Genomic DNA, 22,190 nt, shown 5'->3' with positions numbered 1-22,190 from the left:
CCAACCACGACCCGAAGACTGAAGCCCAGGCTGCTGCAGGACATCCTGTTATGAATTCTATATTTATTAGTTCTGTTATTGTCACTCTAAAATTTTATTTTATGGTAATTTCTTTTCTTTTTGTTTCTCTTCATCTTTTTTCTTAAATTCACTTTCTTTTTTTTCCATCAGAAGTCAATTATTTATTTTGTTAAATCCATAAATGTCATTGTTTTTGTTATTAACTTTACTTTTGTCTTTTATTAAAAATTATTATTTTAATCTATTTATTTTATCTTATTTTTTGTTTTATTTATAACATTGTGTGTAGTTAGGGGTGTCTTTTGTATGAAATTATACCCCCCATATTCAATTGTTAAAAAAATGTAATTCTTAAGGCCGATCTGGAATTAAATAAAAACATTGTTTTTTTTTTTAATCAGTGGTTTGCAACCGATAGTCCAGCACATATTTTATGAGGAATTATTGTTAAAACTTCTTTATTCTTAGCCCTTTCTGGAATTCTATTGTTGTTAGATGTAAATGTATTATAAAATTGCCTCAAAATACAGCTTTAAGCAACCTGATTTTGAAATAGTTTGCAAACCCCCCTTTACTCAAAGTCAGGAGTTGAAGTGCACACGGTTCAGTTTGAGGCTTATTGGTCCTCCAACATCTATTAGTTATAAACCACTGTTTTGAATGAAATAGTAAGTGTTTAGGTTCTTGTATATCTGTATGATTGAAATTTAAACGAGATAGAAAATAGGAGAGGGGGGGGGGAATAAATTTGAATAATAACGCTATACAGTTGTAATTAGTTAGAGAAAAATATATATAATTGTATACACACGCGCACAGCGTATGCCAGCACACAGGTTCACCCTTCCCAACCTCTACAATTCCTTGAATTCCGATTTGACTTTCGCTAGACCATATCAGTAGAATATGATCTATCTTTTAAGTGTATTGTTAATTTTCTTACCTTCTCTAGCGCAATTAACTCTGTAATATCAATTTGAATGCGGTAATTTTCTAAACGGACTTAAATAGAAAATGATGTTTGAATACGAATTCATATTGGACACTGTTCAACCGGCTCCTGTTGTAATCGCAAACTTTTTTCACGATTTACTAGCGATCTGTGCGGAAAATCTAAAGAAAAAACAGGAGAACAAAATCGTTTCAGAATTTAATTTCTCATAAGGATCGTGATTAGAGTCTTCTCAACCGGTCGTGGGGACTCAAATCCTTATTATGATCTTTATATTACCTAAAATAAAAACACCAGTAAAATCCATGAAGAGTCTTGGATTTATTACTTGATAAGGAGTAGATTTCGTTGCTGAATCGACTGTTATACAAGATGATCTGAACATTATTCATGTCCTGGTTTTTCCTAACGTAATTGCATAGGCGTACTTCCACATTATAAGCAAGACTGAAGATCCGACAGGGAGCTTTCATTGGAATATTTGAAATTGTCTTACTTCCCCTTTTGAAGTATGTTTCTGAACCGTAAACATTGGACGGATTAGTGTTTAACACAAAATCACTTGCATTTATTTCGGGATCAATTATCTTAAAAAGATTAGTTCCATCCAAAAAAAAACACTACATTTTTTTTTAATACTTTATTTATTGATATTTACAACTGTATCCACATATATACAACAAGTAAATTTGCTGTAGGTTACATAGTGACATGATACAAACATGTGGAGAATCTACCCACTGATAGAACTCCAATAACTAAATTGTAGTCATTATTTTTACAATCTTATTTTATCAGGTTACTTTGTATTTCTAACAGGCAGTTCGGTAACCTGTTCCAATACGTATGAACAGAAAACTTAGAAACTTAGTATTAGAACCCCATCGCATGGTTGTTTCTTCCGACAGCATACACACTCTTATTCCTTATTATAAGCAACCAGAAAGTTATAAGATTAAAAATAAATGGAAATTTTAAGACATAGCTAGAAAGAGCGTCAGTACAACAAAAATACTTATTCCATCATACATTTTGTTGTTTCTTTTCGGAGTAGGAAAGAGTCTGGATTAGTAAACAACACTTTGTATAAAGGAGTTTCTACAAATAAAGAAGTTTCTTCTACAATAAAAAATTTTGTTTTCAAATAGTTTGCATACTTGTAGTTTAAAAATACAAAGTAAGCCTATAGTCCAGTGACACATTCAGCTGTTTCACATGATTACGGAAACATTCTTACAATCAATCAATATTAGATTACATATATTAAAACTTTTATTAAATTCAGGAATCTTCCAAAATATTAATTGTTAATAATTTAGCAAAACATGTTATGTTCTTTTTATGAAGAACATTTACCGATGTTAATGAAGATCATTTATGACCGATTTATTGTAGTTGAAGATTTCGTCTATAAATGGACTTTCGAGAAATTTTCTTTTAATGAAATATGTTACAGTTTAAATTAAAACAAGCTGTTAGGGGTGAGTTGTATGTCAGGAAGCATGGTGGTTATTTTTGTGTAGCGGGGAAATTTCTACATTTTCAAGACTTCAGTTTTGTTTGTAATAATCGTAGATTATTCGTTGAAATTATCGTAGATAAATTTTGATTTTTTTTTTCTTGTTTTTTTTATAATTGGCTAAACATTTTAAAATCCAAAAGGAATGCGGCGCATATGGGCAGTAGTTGAATAATTGATTACATAGAACCATTTTGGGAGCTTAATTTGGAAGTTTTATTAAAATATAGGAACATTTAAAAACATTTTTTTTTGTTTGTCCTGACTTTCTGTTGTATATTCTGTGAATGTAAAATATCTGCCCAGGGTTAAACTAAAGTATTGTACAGATTTTGACAAAGGAATGAGGGTTGCGTTTATGGAAATTCGATTATTTATATCCAGTAAAGCTGATAAGATACCGTTTCAGATCAACAGATCAGCCTCCACTTGACAATTTCAACTCGCGGCGAAGCGAAACCAGCTGTTGCAAAAAATCTTCATGTTACAAAATATACCGTTAAATTAAAATAGTTTTCAAATGAATGTCATTGAAACTAGTTGTGTTAGAGCTCTTACTTGAAGTGAGAAGTAAGCGATGCAAACATCGATACTGGGTACATCAAATAACAAGTCAAAGATTATTGAAAGGACAGTTTTACAAGTTATTGGAAGATTTATTTAACACCCTATTTATTCTAAGTTCTAAGTTTTACAAGACTCAGAAAGTTAAGTGCAAGAATGCAAATTGTCCTGGAGTAAAAACTATTACCAGAAAGCCTTACGGCATTTTGGTTAGTAATTGAAAATATTAACATTTGTGACAGAAACTTCAAAAACACTGGGACGAATTTGGAACAGATTTGAATTGGTCTTGGATGTACTAACTGAAACAGAGGTATGTAACTTTAACTCAAATTTCATATTTAGCATCCATTAAATAACTATCATGAGATAAGTGGATTTATTTATTTATTTTTTCAGATAAGACCTTGCGAATTACCTGTTAATTGTATTTATAACCTTATCTGGAGTTGGGTTGAGAGAATACATCGGATTTAGCGGACGGCTAACGAATGAATGTAAGCAAGGTAGAGCACTACACATTCACGGTCCGAAGAAATAATGAATTGTGGGAGTTGTACGATGAAACTAAAGACAAAAAAATTTACATATCATCAACAGATAAAACAACTTGCCAAATTCTAATCTATACAATTTAATTATTTCCAGAAGTTTTCGTACTACTTCACTAAATTAATAATAGTCCAGAATAAACTAATTTAATGAAAATACAGTTAGTTTTTATGTAGTTTAGTATTTGTGTTTTTTTTTTTGTTTTTTTTATATGCCTATTTGTTTGGAAATAATTTTTGCATTAAATTAAAAATAACCTCGTATAAATTAATTTTATGAATAAATTTAATGCAGATTTAATTAGTTTTAACATAGTTACTTACATAAGTTTTTAAAATAAATTATTTATTTTATATGATGGATACGATTTTTAAGTTTATGAAATGAAATAAATGTATACATTAAATGTTTGTTATTTATATGTCAAATAGATATTAATGTGCAATACTTGCATTCAAGTACTATTAACAATTACAGTCAAGTAGTTATTCGGAGTATTCATTAATTTTTATAATTAACTATTTATGACAGAATTAATTATCAAAGATCTTAGGCAAAGAATCTAAAATCCAGGTTTTGAGCAATAGGTCAAATTTACATTGCGATTACTCTCGACATATACATTTGTTAATAGTTATTTGTTATTAGTTTTAGTATTTTATAGTGTCGATAAAGCATTTTTTGGGGGGGAGAGGGGGGTCAAGTTGAGGTTATGTAAATAAATTTATCTTTAGTAGTTAACGCTGACCATAAATAAGAACTGATATATTAATTACACTTAAAGATATGAATTGCACATTAAAATCTACTTCAGAATTTTTTAAATAACACGTAATGTACAAATTCATTTTATTCCAACTACGTAATATTACAATCATTCATCCAGATTTGTTAGTATGCCATAGGTTATTACGCTTTGATTTGATAACTTTTTTTTAACGAAAAATAATTTTTAAAAACCTGTTATGAAAAATAACGTATATTTATCATTATTCAGCTGTTTGCGGTCTTTTATTTGTAAAATAAATATTTTTGAGAACAAATTCATTGAATAAACCTTTATTTACTTGCTACTAAAAGCTCCTAGCCATTAGAATATCCCTCCCAAAACAAGATTCCTAACTACGGATAATTTTCGGATGTTAAAAGTATTGGAATTTGGTCCTTATGCAATATTTTCTTAAGGCGAGATGAATTTGTGGATGACGAAAACCGTTTTTAATTAAAATGTAAAGTTACAATGCTACAATGACACAGTTTCAGAAGAAATTCTTCAATTTAGTCGTGTTTTTTCTTTCAATTTATTATTCTTGCCAAAATGTTCTTGAGAATAACTATGTTTGAATAATTTTTTAGGTATTTCCTAAATGAAAATTATTTTAATCTTTTTCATAAAGATGTATTTCCTTATAAAAAGTGCATCATTTTATGAAAACCACCTTTCTCAACACTGCATTGAATTTCCAACTTGGATTTTTGTAAATTTATGTGATACATTACCCGGGATCTTTTAGAAACACTGTTACTGAGAAAAGGAGACAGAGAAGGGTGTCATCCCCCCCCCCCAACATTTGAAAAACCGGTTGGAAAATTTGCGCAAATTTAGGCAAAACAATATTCAAAGATTATAAACTCTACTTAGAGACTTCAGTTTTCCTAACATTTGTTTGGAAAAAGATAAATTTCAGGGAATACTCCCAGATCTCCCGTAAATTTGGAAATCCGGTCAAAATTGTAAGGAAATTTTAGATTTTGTCCTCCCCCAATTACAACAACCCCTATATGTTAGTAACTGATTAATTGTGCCCTTGAGGCTTGTATGCTATGATTTACCATATTGTAACCCCGAGGTTCCCAACGTGTGGTGAAATTTCTACATTTCCAAGACTTCAGTTTTGTTTGTAATAATTAAGTACTGAATTTTAATGCAATTGCATCTTTTGTTCCTTAGCTCCAAATCGCAGCAAACCTAGACAGAAATTCGAATTATGGCAAAAACATTCAAATAACACTAATTTCATCTTATTACACAACGTTGATCGGTTTTGGCTTTCTCCGAAAAAAATGAACGTTTTGAAACTTTTCTGCACAAAATTGCACGTTATACACTTTTTGGGCAAAATTCCACGAATTTGATTTTTGTTTAATGTTTTTACTAAATTCCATTTAACGTTTGTATCAAATTTCTCATATATGTATGTCAATAATTATTTATTTGAATTTAATTTCATTATTTTTGTCCTTATTTAATATATAATGAAGAACTAACAAAAATTGAGATAAAGCTAATGCATTTATTAACTCATGGAGAGTCGAATTCAACCTAAGAAAAAAGAAAAAGTAAACACAAGTGACGAATAGTCATGAAATACAAAAGTATTAATCAGTGGCTTCGGAAAAATATGAAGAAGTCTCTAGAATAAGCTTGTTTCAGAGATTCTTCATTAACTTAACGTTTTAACTTGGATTCCCCTTATAATCCTTCATTCTTCCTTCTGACTTAGTTGTGATAAGTGGAAATTTCAAATATCTACTTTCAGCCTGACTTTTGCAGTAGTTGTCTTTAATTTCGACCGAAAGTGAATATACCAATATATTTTTAATCAAACTTTAAAAACATTTTCTACATTGACATATTACTTGGTGGTTTTTTGGTTACTAGTATATTTTTATGTAAATACACAATTCAAAAGTCAAAGTGAAAGACCATGCTGAAAATGCTAAAGTGCAATTTTAGGAGATTAAAAAGGGAATTTTGACTGGATGCATATTTTCAAATACTCCTTTCTTTATAGTGCCTTGCAAATTTTTCTAAAAAATTAAAACGAAGGTAGTTTTAAGAAGTTAAAAATTTAAATCCAGTCTTCATAATAGGAATATAAAATCATTTAATATAATTAGTTTACTCGTAGCTGTTCTGTTATGGACAAAATATTAGGTTTTTAATCAGAGAAGTCTAGTTTTTTATGCATGTTTACATAAATGTAGAGAATATTTGTCGAGTTTAATTTTATTCAAACAAGGATAGGTAAGGTTTCCATGTATTAGTTTTAAAAATTATACAATATAGTTTATCATTCAGGATTTGGGTATTTAACACATTTTGAGGGTTTTTTTTGTACATTTTCAGACTTTTTACTGCACAAAAATCATGTCTCTTGTAATCCACAATTAAATGATTTTGTACTATTTATATAGAGACCTAAATAGTTTTATTTTATTTCTGCTTTAAATAAAACCAAGCTGAAACTGATATAAATAAAAAAATAAAATATCATAATTGAAATTCGACACTTTGTCTACATATTTTAAACAAAAGTTACTGGTGAAGTTTTTATATAAGTTTCGAATTATTATTTAAGTGTTTTTTCTAGAAATGAAAAATGTTAATACAATAAAGACAAAATTGACGATAATTATGATACATTTTATTTAGAGTAACAAAATATTAATTTTACATGATGCTCAACCGTACAATCAAACATTATTGAGTCACATTTAAACAAAATTGTAGTTAATTTATACAGTATCCAAAATCTCGAGTAGTTACAGTAGAAAAAAAATTGAACAAAAAACCTAAACAAACAAAAAAAAAAGATAGATGAATTTTAATACAATATTCAGGCTTTTACGTACCATTAAAGATTCAAGTAAAAATGTTATTTTGTCATTCAAACAAGAAGAAAAAAGTGTCCCAACAATGATGGCTTTAGGAATTATGAAAGTTAAGGTTATTTTGTGGAATTCTTTATTGCTCAGTTTAATTAAAAATAACCGTTGAAAAAACAATTAGTATACAATCCATTTCAATGTGAAAAAACACAGTATTGAAATCATTTTTCAGTTTATCTATTATGTCATTATTACTTTACATACTTATCTGATTACCATATTATACTTATGTTATTATTTTCTACTTAAATCCCAAGGGCTCAATGATTTATAAGACATAAAAAGTATACACACATAAAAAGATAGACACGCAATAAATATAAAATAAAGAACAATAGAATGACTTAGAACTTATTTTAAAAAGATAGATAGATAACTAATAGTAGTATGATAACTAGATAGTATGATAGTAACAAATAAAATATAAAAAATTGATAAAATATAGAAATACTATAAAAATAGAACTAATGTTATCCAATACAATAATAATAAATCCAATAGATTTAATAAACTAATAACAAAAATGGATAAACTATAGGAACCAGATAAAACCATTAAAACAGCCTAAATTGAACTAAACAATAGTCAAACTCACAAAATGTGAATAGTGCATTAATATGGTAAAATATTTATTGAAATAATAAATTCTTAATTTTTTAATAAGACAGATGAAATTAAAAAGGCTACTTAGAGTGGAACAATTGCGATGCAAGGGTGGAAAACATTCATACTTTATCAGATGGGATGTTTAATTTAATAATTCCAAACATTTGAAACTCCGTTTATGATACAGTTAAGAAGAAAACGGTGTATTGGGCATAAAAACCCCTAACCGACAGGTTTTCCTTAATTGTAAATGACGTGACAACAATCATAATCAGAGGCTGAAACAAAGTTACTATAAATGAAACAGTTGACAATCCTTAAAAGTTGAAGCTCAACTTTATCAATATCTTATCAAATAATGACAATGAAGGGACCAGTTTTCTACGTAAATTTCTCTAATGTTACAAAAATATTTAGATAAGAATGGTCAAGTTAAAAGTCCTTCAACAATTAGTAGGGTCTGATTGCATATTCTGTATTGTAAAATATGATGAGATATCAGAGTGCTTGCTTAAGAGAAAATAAAATATTTAGAAATCCCTAGATGAAGAGGATTATAAGATTTTACGAGCCCCCCCCCCTCCCTCGCAAATTATTTACGTTTTTGAACGGTTTAGTAAAATTTAGTTAACAGTCAAAACTAGTAAAAGTAATTATTTTCAAATATTTTTTTTTACTTATAATTTCAGGTAATCTACATTTATAATAAAATGTATGATGAAAGTCAAAATGTATTTCAAAAAATAAATTCACTATCAAATATATTATGCATATATTTACATCTTACACCCTTGAAGATAAAGTAAAAAGTAATTTCAAACATGAAAATAAAGCTATATCATGATTTCCAAAAACTTTTTCCTATAAGAGAACAAGGAGGGGCCGCGCATGCGGATCTCCGAGGGGCGTGCCCGTCGGCCATTTTCTTTTCATTTTTTTTCTTTGGCATTGGTTTCATTCATTTACTTAGTTCCTCCTATCTTTTCCCTTTAACTTCATCCTTTTACTGTCGTTTGAATTAAAAAATTCAATATTATGAGTCAAGACAAAAAAGGAAAAAAAAGAAGAGATAAAAAAGGCCATGAAATTCCCAAAACTGTACTTTTGCTTAACGTAATCCAACTAAGATTTATAAAACAGTATAGATGTTCAACAACCTATTACGGATTAATTTCTTTTAGCTAAAATTCAGGTATATTTGTGATCTAAGCCATCATGAGTTTCTTCCCTGAATTCTATTGTACAGAACTGATTTAATGTTATTGGCACTGGTTAAAATTATTATAAATATCTTAAATTTTTACAAATAGAGCTTGTACAAGAAAGGGTGAGAAATTCCCAACAATTTTATTTTTTGCGTTCTTTACAAACACATCATATATTTGTTTACATCCTTCTGTATTTTCTGAAGTTTCTTTTATTTCTATTCAGTCACCTTTTTTACATAGTTTTACTTGTTTTTAATAAAAATAATGTCTTATATTATACTCATTTGCAAAATTATGTTTAATAAATTAATTTCAGTAATTTATACCTATATGCTAAAATTATTCCCTTAAATATATTTTTTTTTATTGAGCATTAGTCATATATTACAGAAATATGGTTAGTATGTGAATATGAAATAATATGGTTCATAATGTTTTACCAGGGAGCTTCATTTATTTTGCCAAATATGAAACACGACACAAATACGTTGTTCTTTTTTAATATGCCTGTATATTGGATAATAAATTGAATTATTTAAGTCTTGTTTTGTTTTGTATTTTTTTAAATGTATAGACTCCCTCATTATTGTTACGTTGATCTATTTATTATTTTTTTTATCAGAAAAATATAAATGTAAATTTACAACACGCCAATATTTCCATGAACTGTGATTTCACCATTGTGATTTCTGAAACGTATACATCATGATAGTTATGGTAGAAACATAATTAAAACGAAATAATTCGGGATACTCTCCAGCTTTAATACAATCCTCACTTAATGGCTAATGATAAAGCTGTTATATTTCCATAGAACATTTGAATTTCGTACATTTTCAATAGCATTAAAATTAATAAATTGGTTTTTGTATATGCAAACGGTGCCTGAATTTATTTTTTCTCAACGATCGTTTATTCATTGTAAAAATCCATTTCTGTAATGTTTTCTCTGTACCATTTTCACGTTTCAGATTATAGTACACAAATGAAAATGTTCTTTCTTTATAAGAATGATCAGTTTTTTGAAAATTAATTTTAATACCCAGCTAAAATATCACTGATTACTATAATTCTCAAGTCCTCCCCCCCTTTCTTATATAAATATGTACCTGTATCAATCGCTTGGACCTATTCCGTTCACTAATTTCAAGAACGTGTGTTAAAAGAAACCATTTAATGCAAAGGAATCGTAATACTTAGCTTACATTTAATACTAATTAATGTTTCTTAATTTAAATTTGAATTTTATAGTTAAAGGTGAAAAGGCTATACAAACAAACCTTTTTTATAACTACATTAAAAAAAATCTAGTTTTATCTAACTTATTTTCTTAATTAAAGTTCAAAACAATATGTAAAGATCGTTGTGTTTTCTGTAATGTTTTTCATAATTCTCGATTAAAAGACCTAATAATAAAGGTACAAAGTTTTTATACCAGGACATTTAACCGCCAATGGTTTTCAATCACCACAACTGAATTTGTTTGAAAATATTAGAACTATTTTAGCTTGTAAGAAAAACTAAATTTTCAATAGTAAAAAGATAGTGAGGGTTAGCAATGTACAAGGGTGAGTTTAGGGGTAGGGGACTTGAATAGAGAAGCCCCTAGGTCGGTTGTCCCTTTCACCCTTAGTTTGCTTCTGTCTCTCTTCCAGGTATGATGGGGAGCAGTAATCTGTCGTATTCAAGAAGCCCAACATATTATTTTCCTGACATTTATTCATTCAAAGGTATTAAATTTACGTTGTTTAAAAAATGGAGATGGAAGAAGATACTGATTGAAGACATATTCATTCTAAAACTATCTGTGACCCTGTCTTACAGGCAAATAATTTAAATATTTTTTTATGTAAAGTATTCTTTAATTAATTTGTTGGTGCTATTTGTTACTAAAATATTGATAAGAGTTTTAATTTAAATTTTGATATGTTCTATGTTTTATGCTTTTAAACAGCCTGTATTAAGATAAATTAAAGATATGTGAAGTTACGTGACATTGCTTTTAACAGCATAATGTTTTTTTGAAGAGTGAATAAAGATTGCGACAAACCAGTTTTTTCTGTCTACACTAAGTTTTATTTTTCAATTTGATGTGTGCTTATGATTTTATTGTATTTCACTCCATTATTTTCATTATAACTGCTAAAAATTTCAAATTTCTGTTCTATCATTATGCAATTATAAGGTTATAATAAGGAGAATTTACTTCAAAGAGTAAATTATACAATATTACTTCTTTCTTTTTGTCGAATGATCTGTAATTCTCTTTCAAGTTCAACAATATTTTTTTTAATATGCATGCCTAGTTAAATGTTTCTTTGTACATATACTTTTGTTATCATTTTTGTCAACTTTTCACCTAAATACTTGTTTCGTTTACTGCCTATAATACATGCTTCTGTTATAGATAAGAAAACAGACCCTTCTTGCTGCCCTGTATGCGGTCTGTCTGTTAGAGTTGGTGACCTTGATTCACACTTTATACAAGAACTAGAAAAACTTTATAAAATTACTTCTTCTAATAGAAGTCGAAGGAATAAGGAATCTGTTTCTGATGGATCTCTAGAAAACAGATGGGAGGTAATGTCTTATTTTTTTGTTTATAAATTGTAATCTTATTCATTTCTTTCATATAATTTTTGATGAAATATCCTTGTATGGTTTATCTTCAGTAATGTATCCATAATCTAGGGTTTATGTGTTTAAACTTAAATATCGTTACCTCAATTGATTTATTCCTTCAAAAAGAAAGTTGACTAATATTTTTGTGAAAAGTAATTTTAATTGTTTTTCTCCTGGATTATTGATTTTTCTCTTTTGGTTTCTATTTAATTTATAATTTAGGTCATATTATGAAGTTGATTAGAAAACTATGATAAAGAGAAGATGGTTAGAGTTCACTCTGGAAAGAAACATAGCTAGGTATTATACCGCTTTAAAGCTTTAAGACTTTTCAGCCTAAGTTGTAGGCCCTTATGATGGCTTAAATAAACAAGATACAAGCACAATAGAAAAGGGAAAAATAAATATGGATGGATTATATGAAAAAATAAAAGTGTAAACACAAAAATATATGATATAGTAAGTGGTATGAAAATATGTGTACTTGAAATTTGAAAAATGAAATTGGGGCAATGAATTTATAACAAACAATTTTTTATTCATTAATGTTTAACATACTTTTATCATTCAGTATTGAAATACAAATAAAGTTTTCACTTTTTTTTTATTTTTATTTTTTTAGGCCTATTTAAGAATCAAATCTAATCGACATTGCCGACTTAGATTGAAAACTCGAAAAAAAAAACCTGATGATGTTATATGTCCTATTTGTAATGAAAATGTTTATGGAAATATGCAGCAACTGAATAACCATGTTGAAATATGTTTAAGAAAGGTATTGATGAATAGATTCATGTTACATCACATATATATTTATATCATTTTCAAGTCAAATGTAACTTTTTCCTAGACATAGTAAACCTTTTCCAAACCAAGCTCACCCTTTTCCATTTCACTTTGCTTTATCCGGTTTCAAATTTAACCTCTTACTTACTTAAAGAAACAGCAGCAGATTTTTCCAACTTTTACTTTACTTCCACCTGTTGATGAACTATAATTGTTCCTTTGTACCTTTTAAACAATAAATTTTCTCTGGCAATGCAGTCATAAAAGTTGATACCATGAAAAAATGTTGGAATAATTTCTTTGAATGGCCTTCGATCCTAAATTTATAATGAATTGATCAACATTTAATTCAATTTGTAAAGTTGGTTTTATTTTAAGGGGCCAAGGTTAAAACCATTATAGAACAAAACATTAGATTCAGAAAAAAACTACTTTGAAATTTTTTTGATGGTGTTAGTATATTGAAGTTTAAAAAAATGTTTAAACAAATTCCATTCAAGTATTTAAAAATATTTATAGGAAAGAATGAATGAACATATGTGCTGCCTATCCACCGTATCCACACTGACATTCACATATTTAGAAATTCAAAGTTGCAGAGTGGTTTTTCGCAACTATCTGGAAGTGATTTCAGAATGTCTGTATCTCAAGTAATAGGTCATCAGTGGGAACTGTAGCTCTGTAATTATTGGGAACAGTAACTTGACAAGAAGGCCAGATTCAAGTCCTCCTTGTCAAGTTACCAATAAAATAAACAACTTTCTAGTAATAAAAGAAATAGATAGCCCTCACCATAACTATATATATATATATATATATATATATATATGCTTAAGGCAGTTGAGCAGGTTGTTGAAGAAAACCCAGACATTACTCTAAATGACTTTAAAATATTTTTTCTTAAATCAATATATATTTATCAAAATCTACTATTGAAATAGTTTAAAGAAATTAAAAATCATACCCTAAAGAAAGCTGCTAGAGAATTGAATTAATCAACTCTATTGAAAAAATAGAGAAGTGCCTTCACATCCTCTTGGAATTCTTAGCCCTATTTCTTCTGTTAATCCACCTCTACAGCATCCTCTCTATCCCTTATTTCTTAAATTGAATCATCAATCTACCAAATCCATATAAACAGTATTCATTTATATTTCTTAAAATATCTATTTCTTTAATAGATTAAAATAATTTAATATTTTTAATATTAAAAAAGTTAAAAATATATTACAAACAATTTGTCCAACTATATTATTCTTAGGGGATGAGAAGTCCTGAAATAAAAGTAACTTTTTATTTAATTTTATTGTATCATGCATTATTATTATCTTGCTTAAACGCTTCTTTGAACTAATACCAGTAGTGCTAATCATTCATATATTTTCAATTTATAACAGTTTTTTTCAATTTCTTGTAGCACGGTTCTTTTGATGTACAAGATGAAGAAGAGACTGTGGATGTAGAAGGAGAAGGAGATTATGACGACTATGAATGGTCTGGACAGGGGAGGTTACAAGTATCTCCAGTTGTATTAGGAAGATATGGAGGTATAAAATCTTGGTTAACTTTTTTTTTATAACATTAAATTTTTTTTAGAAAATAACTTCTTGATATTACAGTGCAATTCAACCAACTACCTTAGCCTGTCGAATTTCTGAGTTTACTACTTCCCCCCCCCCCCCGGTTTAACAACCCTAATTATATTGGGAAACTTTCTTTTTTTTTTTTAATTTAATATTTTTTTTTATAACCTTTTTTACCAATTTAAAATTAAATTATTAACATATTTTATCAGACACTGATGTGTACTTCTTAAATATGCAATATTATTCCCTAAACCCTAGGAATACCTTTGCAGGGGTCTCATAGATCCTAGGTTAGTCAACGTGAAAGACTAGCACTCTGAAGAATCGAGCTAGTTAGAACTGAGCTCTCCTTCTTTAACCACATACAACACACTCTCCATCCATTACCATGTTTAAAAGAATGGGAAACAATTATACATTTCACCTTACTCCCTTAGCCAGCTTACCTTTTTCTGCTAATAATAAGCCAACCAATGACTATCCTAGCAAATAAATTCTAATCATGTCACCAGACAATACTTCACTAGTCAGAAGGAGGCCAACTTATCTTAAAATAAGTGGCAGCAAAGCATTTGAGGACATTTTTACTATAGACCCTGGGTCTACAGCAGCAAGTATTTCCCTTCCATCTCCTCCAATTTAATTACAAGTCATGGATTCTGGCACTTGGGGTTTCATCATCCTGAACACTTTCAAAGATAAGGGTTTAGAATCACTGGCTAAGGCTCTGGTACTACATTCCCATTAAGTATGGGATACAAAATTGTTTTAAAAATTAATAATTTTGATTAATTGAAATAAATTCACCTCAAAAAGGTTATATACTCACAAAAAAATTAATTAAAACTAACATTTTATTTAATATGAGATGTATTGAACAGACAGTTAGGGTGTTATACTTAAAGTCAACACATTACTAGAGCTTCAAGACACTTTTTAGCAGAAGGAATCCTTGAGAATATTCATAAAATTGTTCAAATATTTTATGGCTCAAGTTAATGAAAAAAGATGCATATTTTGCTATGACGTTAGATCTTTCAGGAAAGTTACCGAAGGGGAACAGCCAAATTTCATGTATTATGATGAAGAGAGTTGCAGAGTGGCACAATGGTAAGGCACTGTGCTACTAACTCCAAGGACCCGGGTTTGAATCCGGCTGTGGCAGATTATTATTTATTCTGTTACTGTAGCTGTGAGTCAATCCTGTGGGTTCTGGAGCCCTCTAGGGGTCCACACAGCCTCATAAATCGGGTACCCCTAATAGGGGAAAAAGACAGTTGAGTGTGATCTTGAAAAAATCACCTTCTTGTATAACTGTTGTTCTATCAACAGTACTCTCCTTACAAAGTACTTAACCTCCTAACCCTTCAGGGGTTGTAGTGGTTCACATTATTATTATTATTATGATGAAGAGGTTACTGCCTCCAACTACTGCATCATTAAAGAAAGTGTGTTACCGATCCCTAATTCTGTTAAAAAAGATAAATAACATTAACTACATATTTTATGTTGTGAAGTTATTATTACCTACTAATTAATACACCAATTAATAATCAATACATACTAATTAATATCACCTTCTGTAGTAATATTGTTGTTTAAAACTTTTTGAGGACATTGTCCATTGGTATAATGGCCACTGTCCTTTTGTATATCAGGAGAAAAAAATCATTATTTGAGAGAAAAAATTTTTTAAAAAAATGTTATTTTCAACATTTAAATAATTCAAACCAGAGTTGAAAAAATTCAATGTCATTTAGGTCTAGTTAGTCATATGTTTAAAAAAATATTCTGTTTTAAAACCTATGTGTTGCTATATGAAAAACTTAAAAATCAAATTTTGTCTATAACTACAATTGTCTCCCCTAGTTAGAAATCATTTTTCATTTTATTTACTTATATTTACAGGAGTGTGTGAACGGAGTTTCCAAAATTCAGAAGTTGACGAAGATGAAGGAGTAGGAGAGTTGGTAGTTGATCGAGATGAAACTTCTCATTATGGTCCTATACAATATACTGATGCTGATTTAGTTATTTCACTAGCTGTAGATAATAATGAAGAAAAAGACAAGTCATTATTAGAAAGGTTTCTCACTTATTTATTATATATTTCTTTTTGGGTTTTTAAAATTCATATTGGTCCATTTTTTACTATTTTTCTAATTAAAATTATTTGGTTTTGTTAATTTAATTATTAGTTCACAATTTTTTGAAAATTAAAATATGGATATTTATTTTGAATATGTACTTATAATGGAAAAGATGTGCAAAATGAAAATATATTTAGTGTTTAATGTTACAAGAATAAAAAAAAAAATTATCATGGGTTTAGGTTTAAGTATACAGTTAGATGTTTAATTTTGATTAACTTTTCCATTTCTTTATCATAAAATCATACAAAATTCTACATAACATTTACTAAATATCAGTACTTATTTTAAATATTGTATTAATGATTATATTCCTCATTATAATAGTTCATAAAATATTCAATTTACATATATATTAATTTTCATCAATTCTTTCACTTAGTAATGCAGTGAAACAGGGCATTGTTCACTTAAAAGATGCAAATACTGTTTCAAAAAAAAGTGAGAATTCACCTGAAGATGAAGAGCCAATTAAAACTGATTCTGTTGAAAACAAGCAAATCATAGAAGCTCTTAAAAGCAGAATTCGACAACTTGAAGCTGGGCATTCATCTGAAATGAAGTTTATGTGTCTTATTTGCAAGGTATCACTTATCATTCTATTGATCTAGTATTTGTTGACTAACTATTTATACTTAATACAATGTAATCTCAATCTAGATAATTAACATACAAATGTTCTATTTAATTTATGTTGCAATGATCACATAATTTTCTCCTGATTCGCAAAACTATCAGACTAGTCTAGTTGTAAACTTGGTTCAGGGTTTATAGGTGAGATCAAAAACCAAGCTTGGTTACACTGTCCTATCTTTGAAGTAATAAATGTTGTTCTCTCTAATATATTATAAGTGTTTATATGTGAATTTATATTCAAAAATGGTGTCAAAGATGGGATCAGGATGTGAAAGTTAATGATAAATTTCTCAAGTGATAGTCTACTCTGTTAGCATTATCTTCAGTCCTTCCTTCAGTCAGTCTTCAGACTTTCCTCGTAACAACTGTACAAAACTAGAAATTTATTCTGAACATCTAGAGAAATTTCATCTATAGGCTGGCTAAAAATATAGTATTACTGATATCTATAGCATAGGTTTGTTAATTGAAATGCTAGATGATAATGTATTTTCCAATTTCAAGGAAGATAGATTGTGACAAATACATTAAGGAAAGTCAATTGCAGAGATTTGATTTTTCAATGCATAAAAATATTGTGTCTATACTATGCATCGAACTGGCATTTCCTATCAAATCTATTTAATAAATTTTATAATCAATTTATAAAAAGTAAAATATCAACCTAGTTTTAGTTCATCCACTTAATCTAAAACATCATATATTTTAGTAAAAATTCTCTAAAAGCAAATTAAAGAAAAAAAAAAGGTTACAAATACTTTATTCCTATAAATTATTTACAAAACTGAATCAAATTTGAGCAACTTTTTTTCTCTTCAAAGTGAGCTTTAACTTTTTTCAATGTTACATATATATTTTAATTAATTGGTTTCGACAATTTTTATAGATATGTTGCTACTGCTTGATAAAAGGGTTGAAGGTCATTTGAGGGGTTGAGGGTCATTTGTGCTGCATAGTCTGCTACTGCACTCCAAATTTCTTGCCTAGTCATCATCAAGGCGACTATTTTTTTTCGGAACTGATTTTTTGCCTAGTTTCATGTCCAGCTCTTCTTTTTCTTGGGCTGGACAATGGAAGAACTATTGTCCTACCGTCTCATCCACGGAATCACACATTGGACATGATGATCCATCCTCCAGTTGGCCAAAGCTGGCAAAGTAGGCCCTGAAACAACCATACCCTTTAAGCAGTTGAGTGAGGTAATAATCCTTTCCGCTTTTCCAGGATATCCCTGTTGATACATCAGGAATCATACAGTGAGTCCATCTTCCAGAAGATGAGGCTTACCAGTGTCTCTGCCATCTTTCAAGAGTCTAAATTCTCTCTTCCTTTGCTAATGTTACCCAGTGAGCATCCAGCTCTTCTGGTTTCTTTCGGAACATCCGGCTGTGTTCATCTGCCAACAGATCCATCATAGGCATATCTGCAATGACACACACAGCATCATAGGATACAGTGCGAAAAGCTTGAGTGACACGCAGAGCACTTCTTCGATAGACTCCAATAGCTTTACAGAAATATGACTGCACTTGGCAGGCTTCTGCCCAGATCAGTGCTGCGTTCAAAAGTGTGGAACTGGTCATTGATGAATGGTGGCGACTGCCTTTTTCGTGTTGTAACATATCTCCTCCAAGAGTTTCCCAAGAACGATGATTGCCAGATCGTCCGCAAAGCCAAGTGTAACAGTTTCTTCTGGCAGCGGTACCCTGAGCACCATGTCATACATAATGTTCCACAGAAATAACCCTAAAACTGAACCCTGAGAAACTCCATCTTGTAAGTTTTCAATCTAGCTTTTGTATCATACTTCAATAGTCTATCCATGAAATAATCCTTAAATAATCCTCTCAATAATCCTTATGAGGTATTGTGGGACTTCCATCCTTTGTAATCCGTCCATGATAGAGTCCCACTGAGCTGAATTAAAAACATTCTTAACATCCAACGTTATAATGGCGCAGTACTTCTTACCAAATCATCTCCACCTCTTTCTTTCAATAGCTTCCCAATCAGCTCTAATGGAAAAATCATTGCCATTGATTATTGATCTGCCCTTCCAAAAACCGTATTGATTATCTGATAATCTTCAGAGATTCCCTTCACTGAAGTCAATCAACCTGCCATAGACAATTCCCTCCAATACCTTGCTGTCCAAGAGACATATTGGGTGATAAGATGCAGGATCTTCTGGGGGTCCCTTTCCCTTTGGCAGAAGCATAAGATCTTGACTGGTTGTTCTCAATATTATCATTTGAATGAGAAGCCTAGGGTACCAGCAAGTAGATTTTTTTGTTGTGGTTGACGTCTCTCAGGCTTTATATAGATTCAGAATAGCTGGAAGTACAAATAGGAGACCTGGTAGTGACTTAAGTGCATTATGACAGAAGTGTTGTTATTACTACTATAAGTGCAAGTGCCCGACTGATCCTGAATAAATGTGTCGAATGTTCTGCTAGACTAATATTAACACAAATCATTCGTAATCGGTTGTGAGAAGTTGGTCTAAATTATTATGCCCCTTTACGACAACTTGTAGCAACAACATATCACTGGTGGTTCCGCAGACTAATGTGCAGGGGCGGCGAAATAAGGAAACAAATTGGAATGCTGTTATGTTTACAAAGTATCATTCCTGTATTTATATCTATAGTAGAGCCCCAAAGAGTCTACCGAAAAGTGGGGGTGAGTACACTGCCGCAATTTTTGTTTCCTTCAATGCAGTCTGGAGGTGAGAGTGTGACAGTACGGATCAGCATCTTCTCAGGACGACGAACTCTACTCTATATTGGGTACGATAATCTCACTGCAGTTTGTTATGTTCAAGAAAGTATATAGGAGTACTCCTCACTCCAGAGCCATGATTGACCCTGATTTTCATTTTTTTTTTTTGCGATGAACTCATTGGGGGGAATGTTGTTCATCAATGTCTTGAAATCCTGGGCATTTCACATCTGCCCCTTTCCACATATCAATCCCATTGAGCACATGGGATGCTCTGCAGAGAAAGCTTTTTAACCACCATTGGCAGTATCTTAACCTTCAGCAACTGAAAGCAGTATTCCATGTTTATGGAATGAAATTTCTTGTGAAATCAGCAACAACATTGTGAACAGTACGTTTAATAGGCGCAGAGAGGTAGTCCCTATTCAATTTCCAGCAGTTTATTTTTGATCTATAGAAATTAAAATATACCTTTTTAGCTTTATAGTTTCTTTCTTATGACCTCTATTATTTATTGTATTATTCTTTTCACAACTGAACCAGACTTTAAAAGTTTAAATAATTAGGCATCTAGTTAAAAAATACAGGTTTGTGTTTCTATTAATATAACATTCTTCACTAGTAAAATATACATTAATTATTACTTAATTGTTTACAAAACTACTAACTTTTTGCAATACTGCAATAATATTGCAAACATTAACTATACTATTAATTTTATATTTCAGGATCAGTATGTTAAACCTTTAATATCAATTGGATGTTGGCATGTATATTGTGAGCAGTGTTGGCTTCATACATTGGTAATAGTTAATATAAATATTACTATTTTTTAATTATTATCATGGTGACTTGATCAAACATTTCAGGTTCATAATATTAGATTCCTGTCAGTATTAGGGGAGATCTAGAAAAAAATTTGGAAGTTGGCATATGCAAAACACATTTTATTTCATATCTCTGGTTTTGATCAAGATATAAAAATTATTTTTGTATCAACATTTCCCTATTGCATTGCTATAAATTAGGGAAAAAATACTTAAGTATTAAGCTTGCAAATAATATCAAAAAGCCCTAGTGATTTTTTAGAGAACCCTAAGTTTTTGCAAAAACTGAGTTCAAGTTCAGATTCCACACTTCTTGTTATTATTAATTTTCATGAAAATGAAAAAGTATTATGCTTGGCATTATGATAAAAAAACTTTTAAAATAGCAATTTTTGTGGAAAATGTTAGCTTATGCCAATATCAAGCTCAGATTTAGATTGTAGACCCCAAAAACATTTAATACCTAACTAGTTTATGAAAATCAAAAAATTAAAAGTTTTTCCTAAAATTTCGATTAACTCTCTTCTCAACCCCCTTTGAGGATTTTTCGAATTAGTTTTATAATTTTCTCTGGCTTCACTTGTACAATGTAGGAGTCTAAAATTTTTCATGAATTTGTGCCATAACATAGGTAATTTGGTAATTTTCTATGGAACAGTAGAAATACATTTTTGGAAGAAAAAAAACATACCTTGGTTTTTTTTTTTAATGAGTTTTTAAAAGTTGGCTCATATTATTTTCTAGTTTACTTTTTCAAACCAACATTTAAGCTTTGAAATCAGTTGGAAATGTTCAAGATTTTGATAATTAAAATTGGCAAAAAAATAATTTTGCCTTTAAAATTAACTACGTTATATTATTTTAATTTTTCATCAATGAAATTTTTATATTTTAACCACAACTACCAGAGCTTCAGAGGGAAAATCAGTTAAAGAACTAGAAGAGTGAGGTTTTGGAAGGTTGTAATTCTTGAGCCCTTCACAGGCTTCTCATGGGCCATGGCTGACCCATTGGTTTGTAGAAATTAAAAAAATTTCTATCCTAATTATATACACCAACCTTTTATTCTGAGACTTCCTTAAAATGTTTGGTGCAAAAACTACACCTATTTGTCTGGTTATTTTTACAACTATATTTTGGTAACTTATTTATATATTATTGATATTTAAGTTTACAAGGAAGGTATTTGTTTAGTCATAAATGAATATTGTTTACTTGATTGGTGGATTGGGATCTGGTATTTAAAGAGTAGGCAGAGGAGCGAGGGGTAAACAAATTCAGAATGTAATGATGCTTTTTGGTTCTAAAGGAGTGGAAAAGAAAACATTTGAGAAGTACTGGCCTTGGAAACCAGGGTAAATTCACCTTAACTTGAAATAAACAAGAGGCATGAAAGTACACCTATAAGTCACAAATATGACTAATTAAACGATCCTTCACTTCCTACCCAAGCTTGCTAGACAGCCCTCCATACATTATGCAACCATTATCAAAGTTTAGAAAAAAGTGTGGTGGTACTTGAAACTGATAGGTCTTTTGAGGCATGGAATTACACAAACTTGAGAATTTCATAACAATATCATTGGATATGTAGAAGATTTACAAAAGTATAAAAAAAAAAAGTGAAAAGAAAAGCTATTAAGAACTTGTTTGCACCTTAGATATATATTAACATTATCATTTAAAATGCCTTATAGGATTTTATTAGTAAGTAAAGACCTGGATAAAATGATTTGGTGTCTGATCAAATTAAAAATATAAATATATA

At 29.7% G+C, this 22,190-nt stretch overlaps 1 protein-coding gene across 2 annotated transcripts in view; it reads left to right on the top strand.

Annotated features, from left to right (window-relative positions):
* The window catches only part of LOC106677937 (E3 ubiquitin-protein ligase RNF220), a 142,467-nt gene that overhangs the window by 119,702 nt on the left and 575 nt on the right, over window positions 1-22,190 (top strand). The window contains exons 1-7 of one of the 2 annotated variants that reach the window (XM_014416158.3): window positions 10,752-10,824; window positions 11,502-11,674; window positions 12,339-12,491; window positions 13,920-14,049; window positions 15,997-16,174; window positions 16,621-16,822; window positions 20,324-20,398. In XM_014416158.3, the coding sequence (XP_014271644.2) occupies window positions 10,752-10,824; window positions 11,502-11,674; window positions 12,339-12,491; window positions 13,920-14,049; window positions 15,997-16,174; window positions 16,621-16,822; window positions 20,324-20,398 (984 nt within the window). Of the gene's footprint in view, window positions 1-10,751; window positions 10,825-11,501; window positions 11,675-12,338; window positions 12,492-13,919; window positions 14,050-15,996; window positions 16,175-16,620; window positions 16,823-20,323; window positions 20,399-22,190 lie in introns of those variants that run through there. The other variant, XM_024362163.2, reaches the window with a different exon arrangement.

The sequence above is a fragment of the Halyomorpha halys genome, unplaced genomic scaffold (genome assembly GCF_000696795.3).
Source record: "Halyomorpha halys isolate HHAL.00 unplaced genomic scaffold, Hhal_1.1 Scaffold115.1, whole genome shotgun sequence".
NCBI classification, from domain to species: Eukaryota; Metazoa; Arthropoda; class Insecta; order Hemiptera; family Pentatomidae; genus Halyomorpha; species Halyomorpha halys.
Note: the sequence above shows the minus strand (reverse complement) of the source record. Positions and strands in the feature narration are given on the sequence as shown.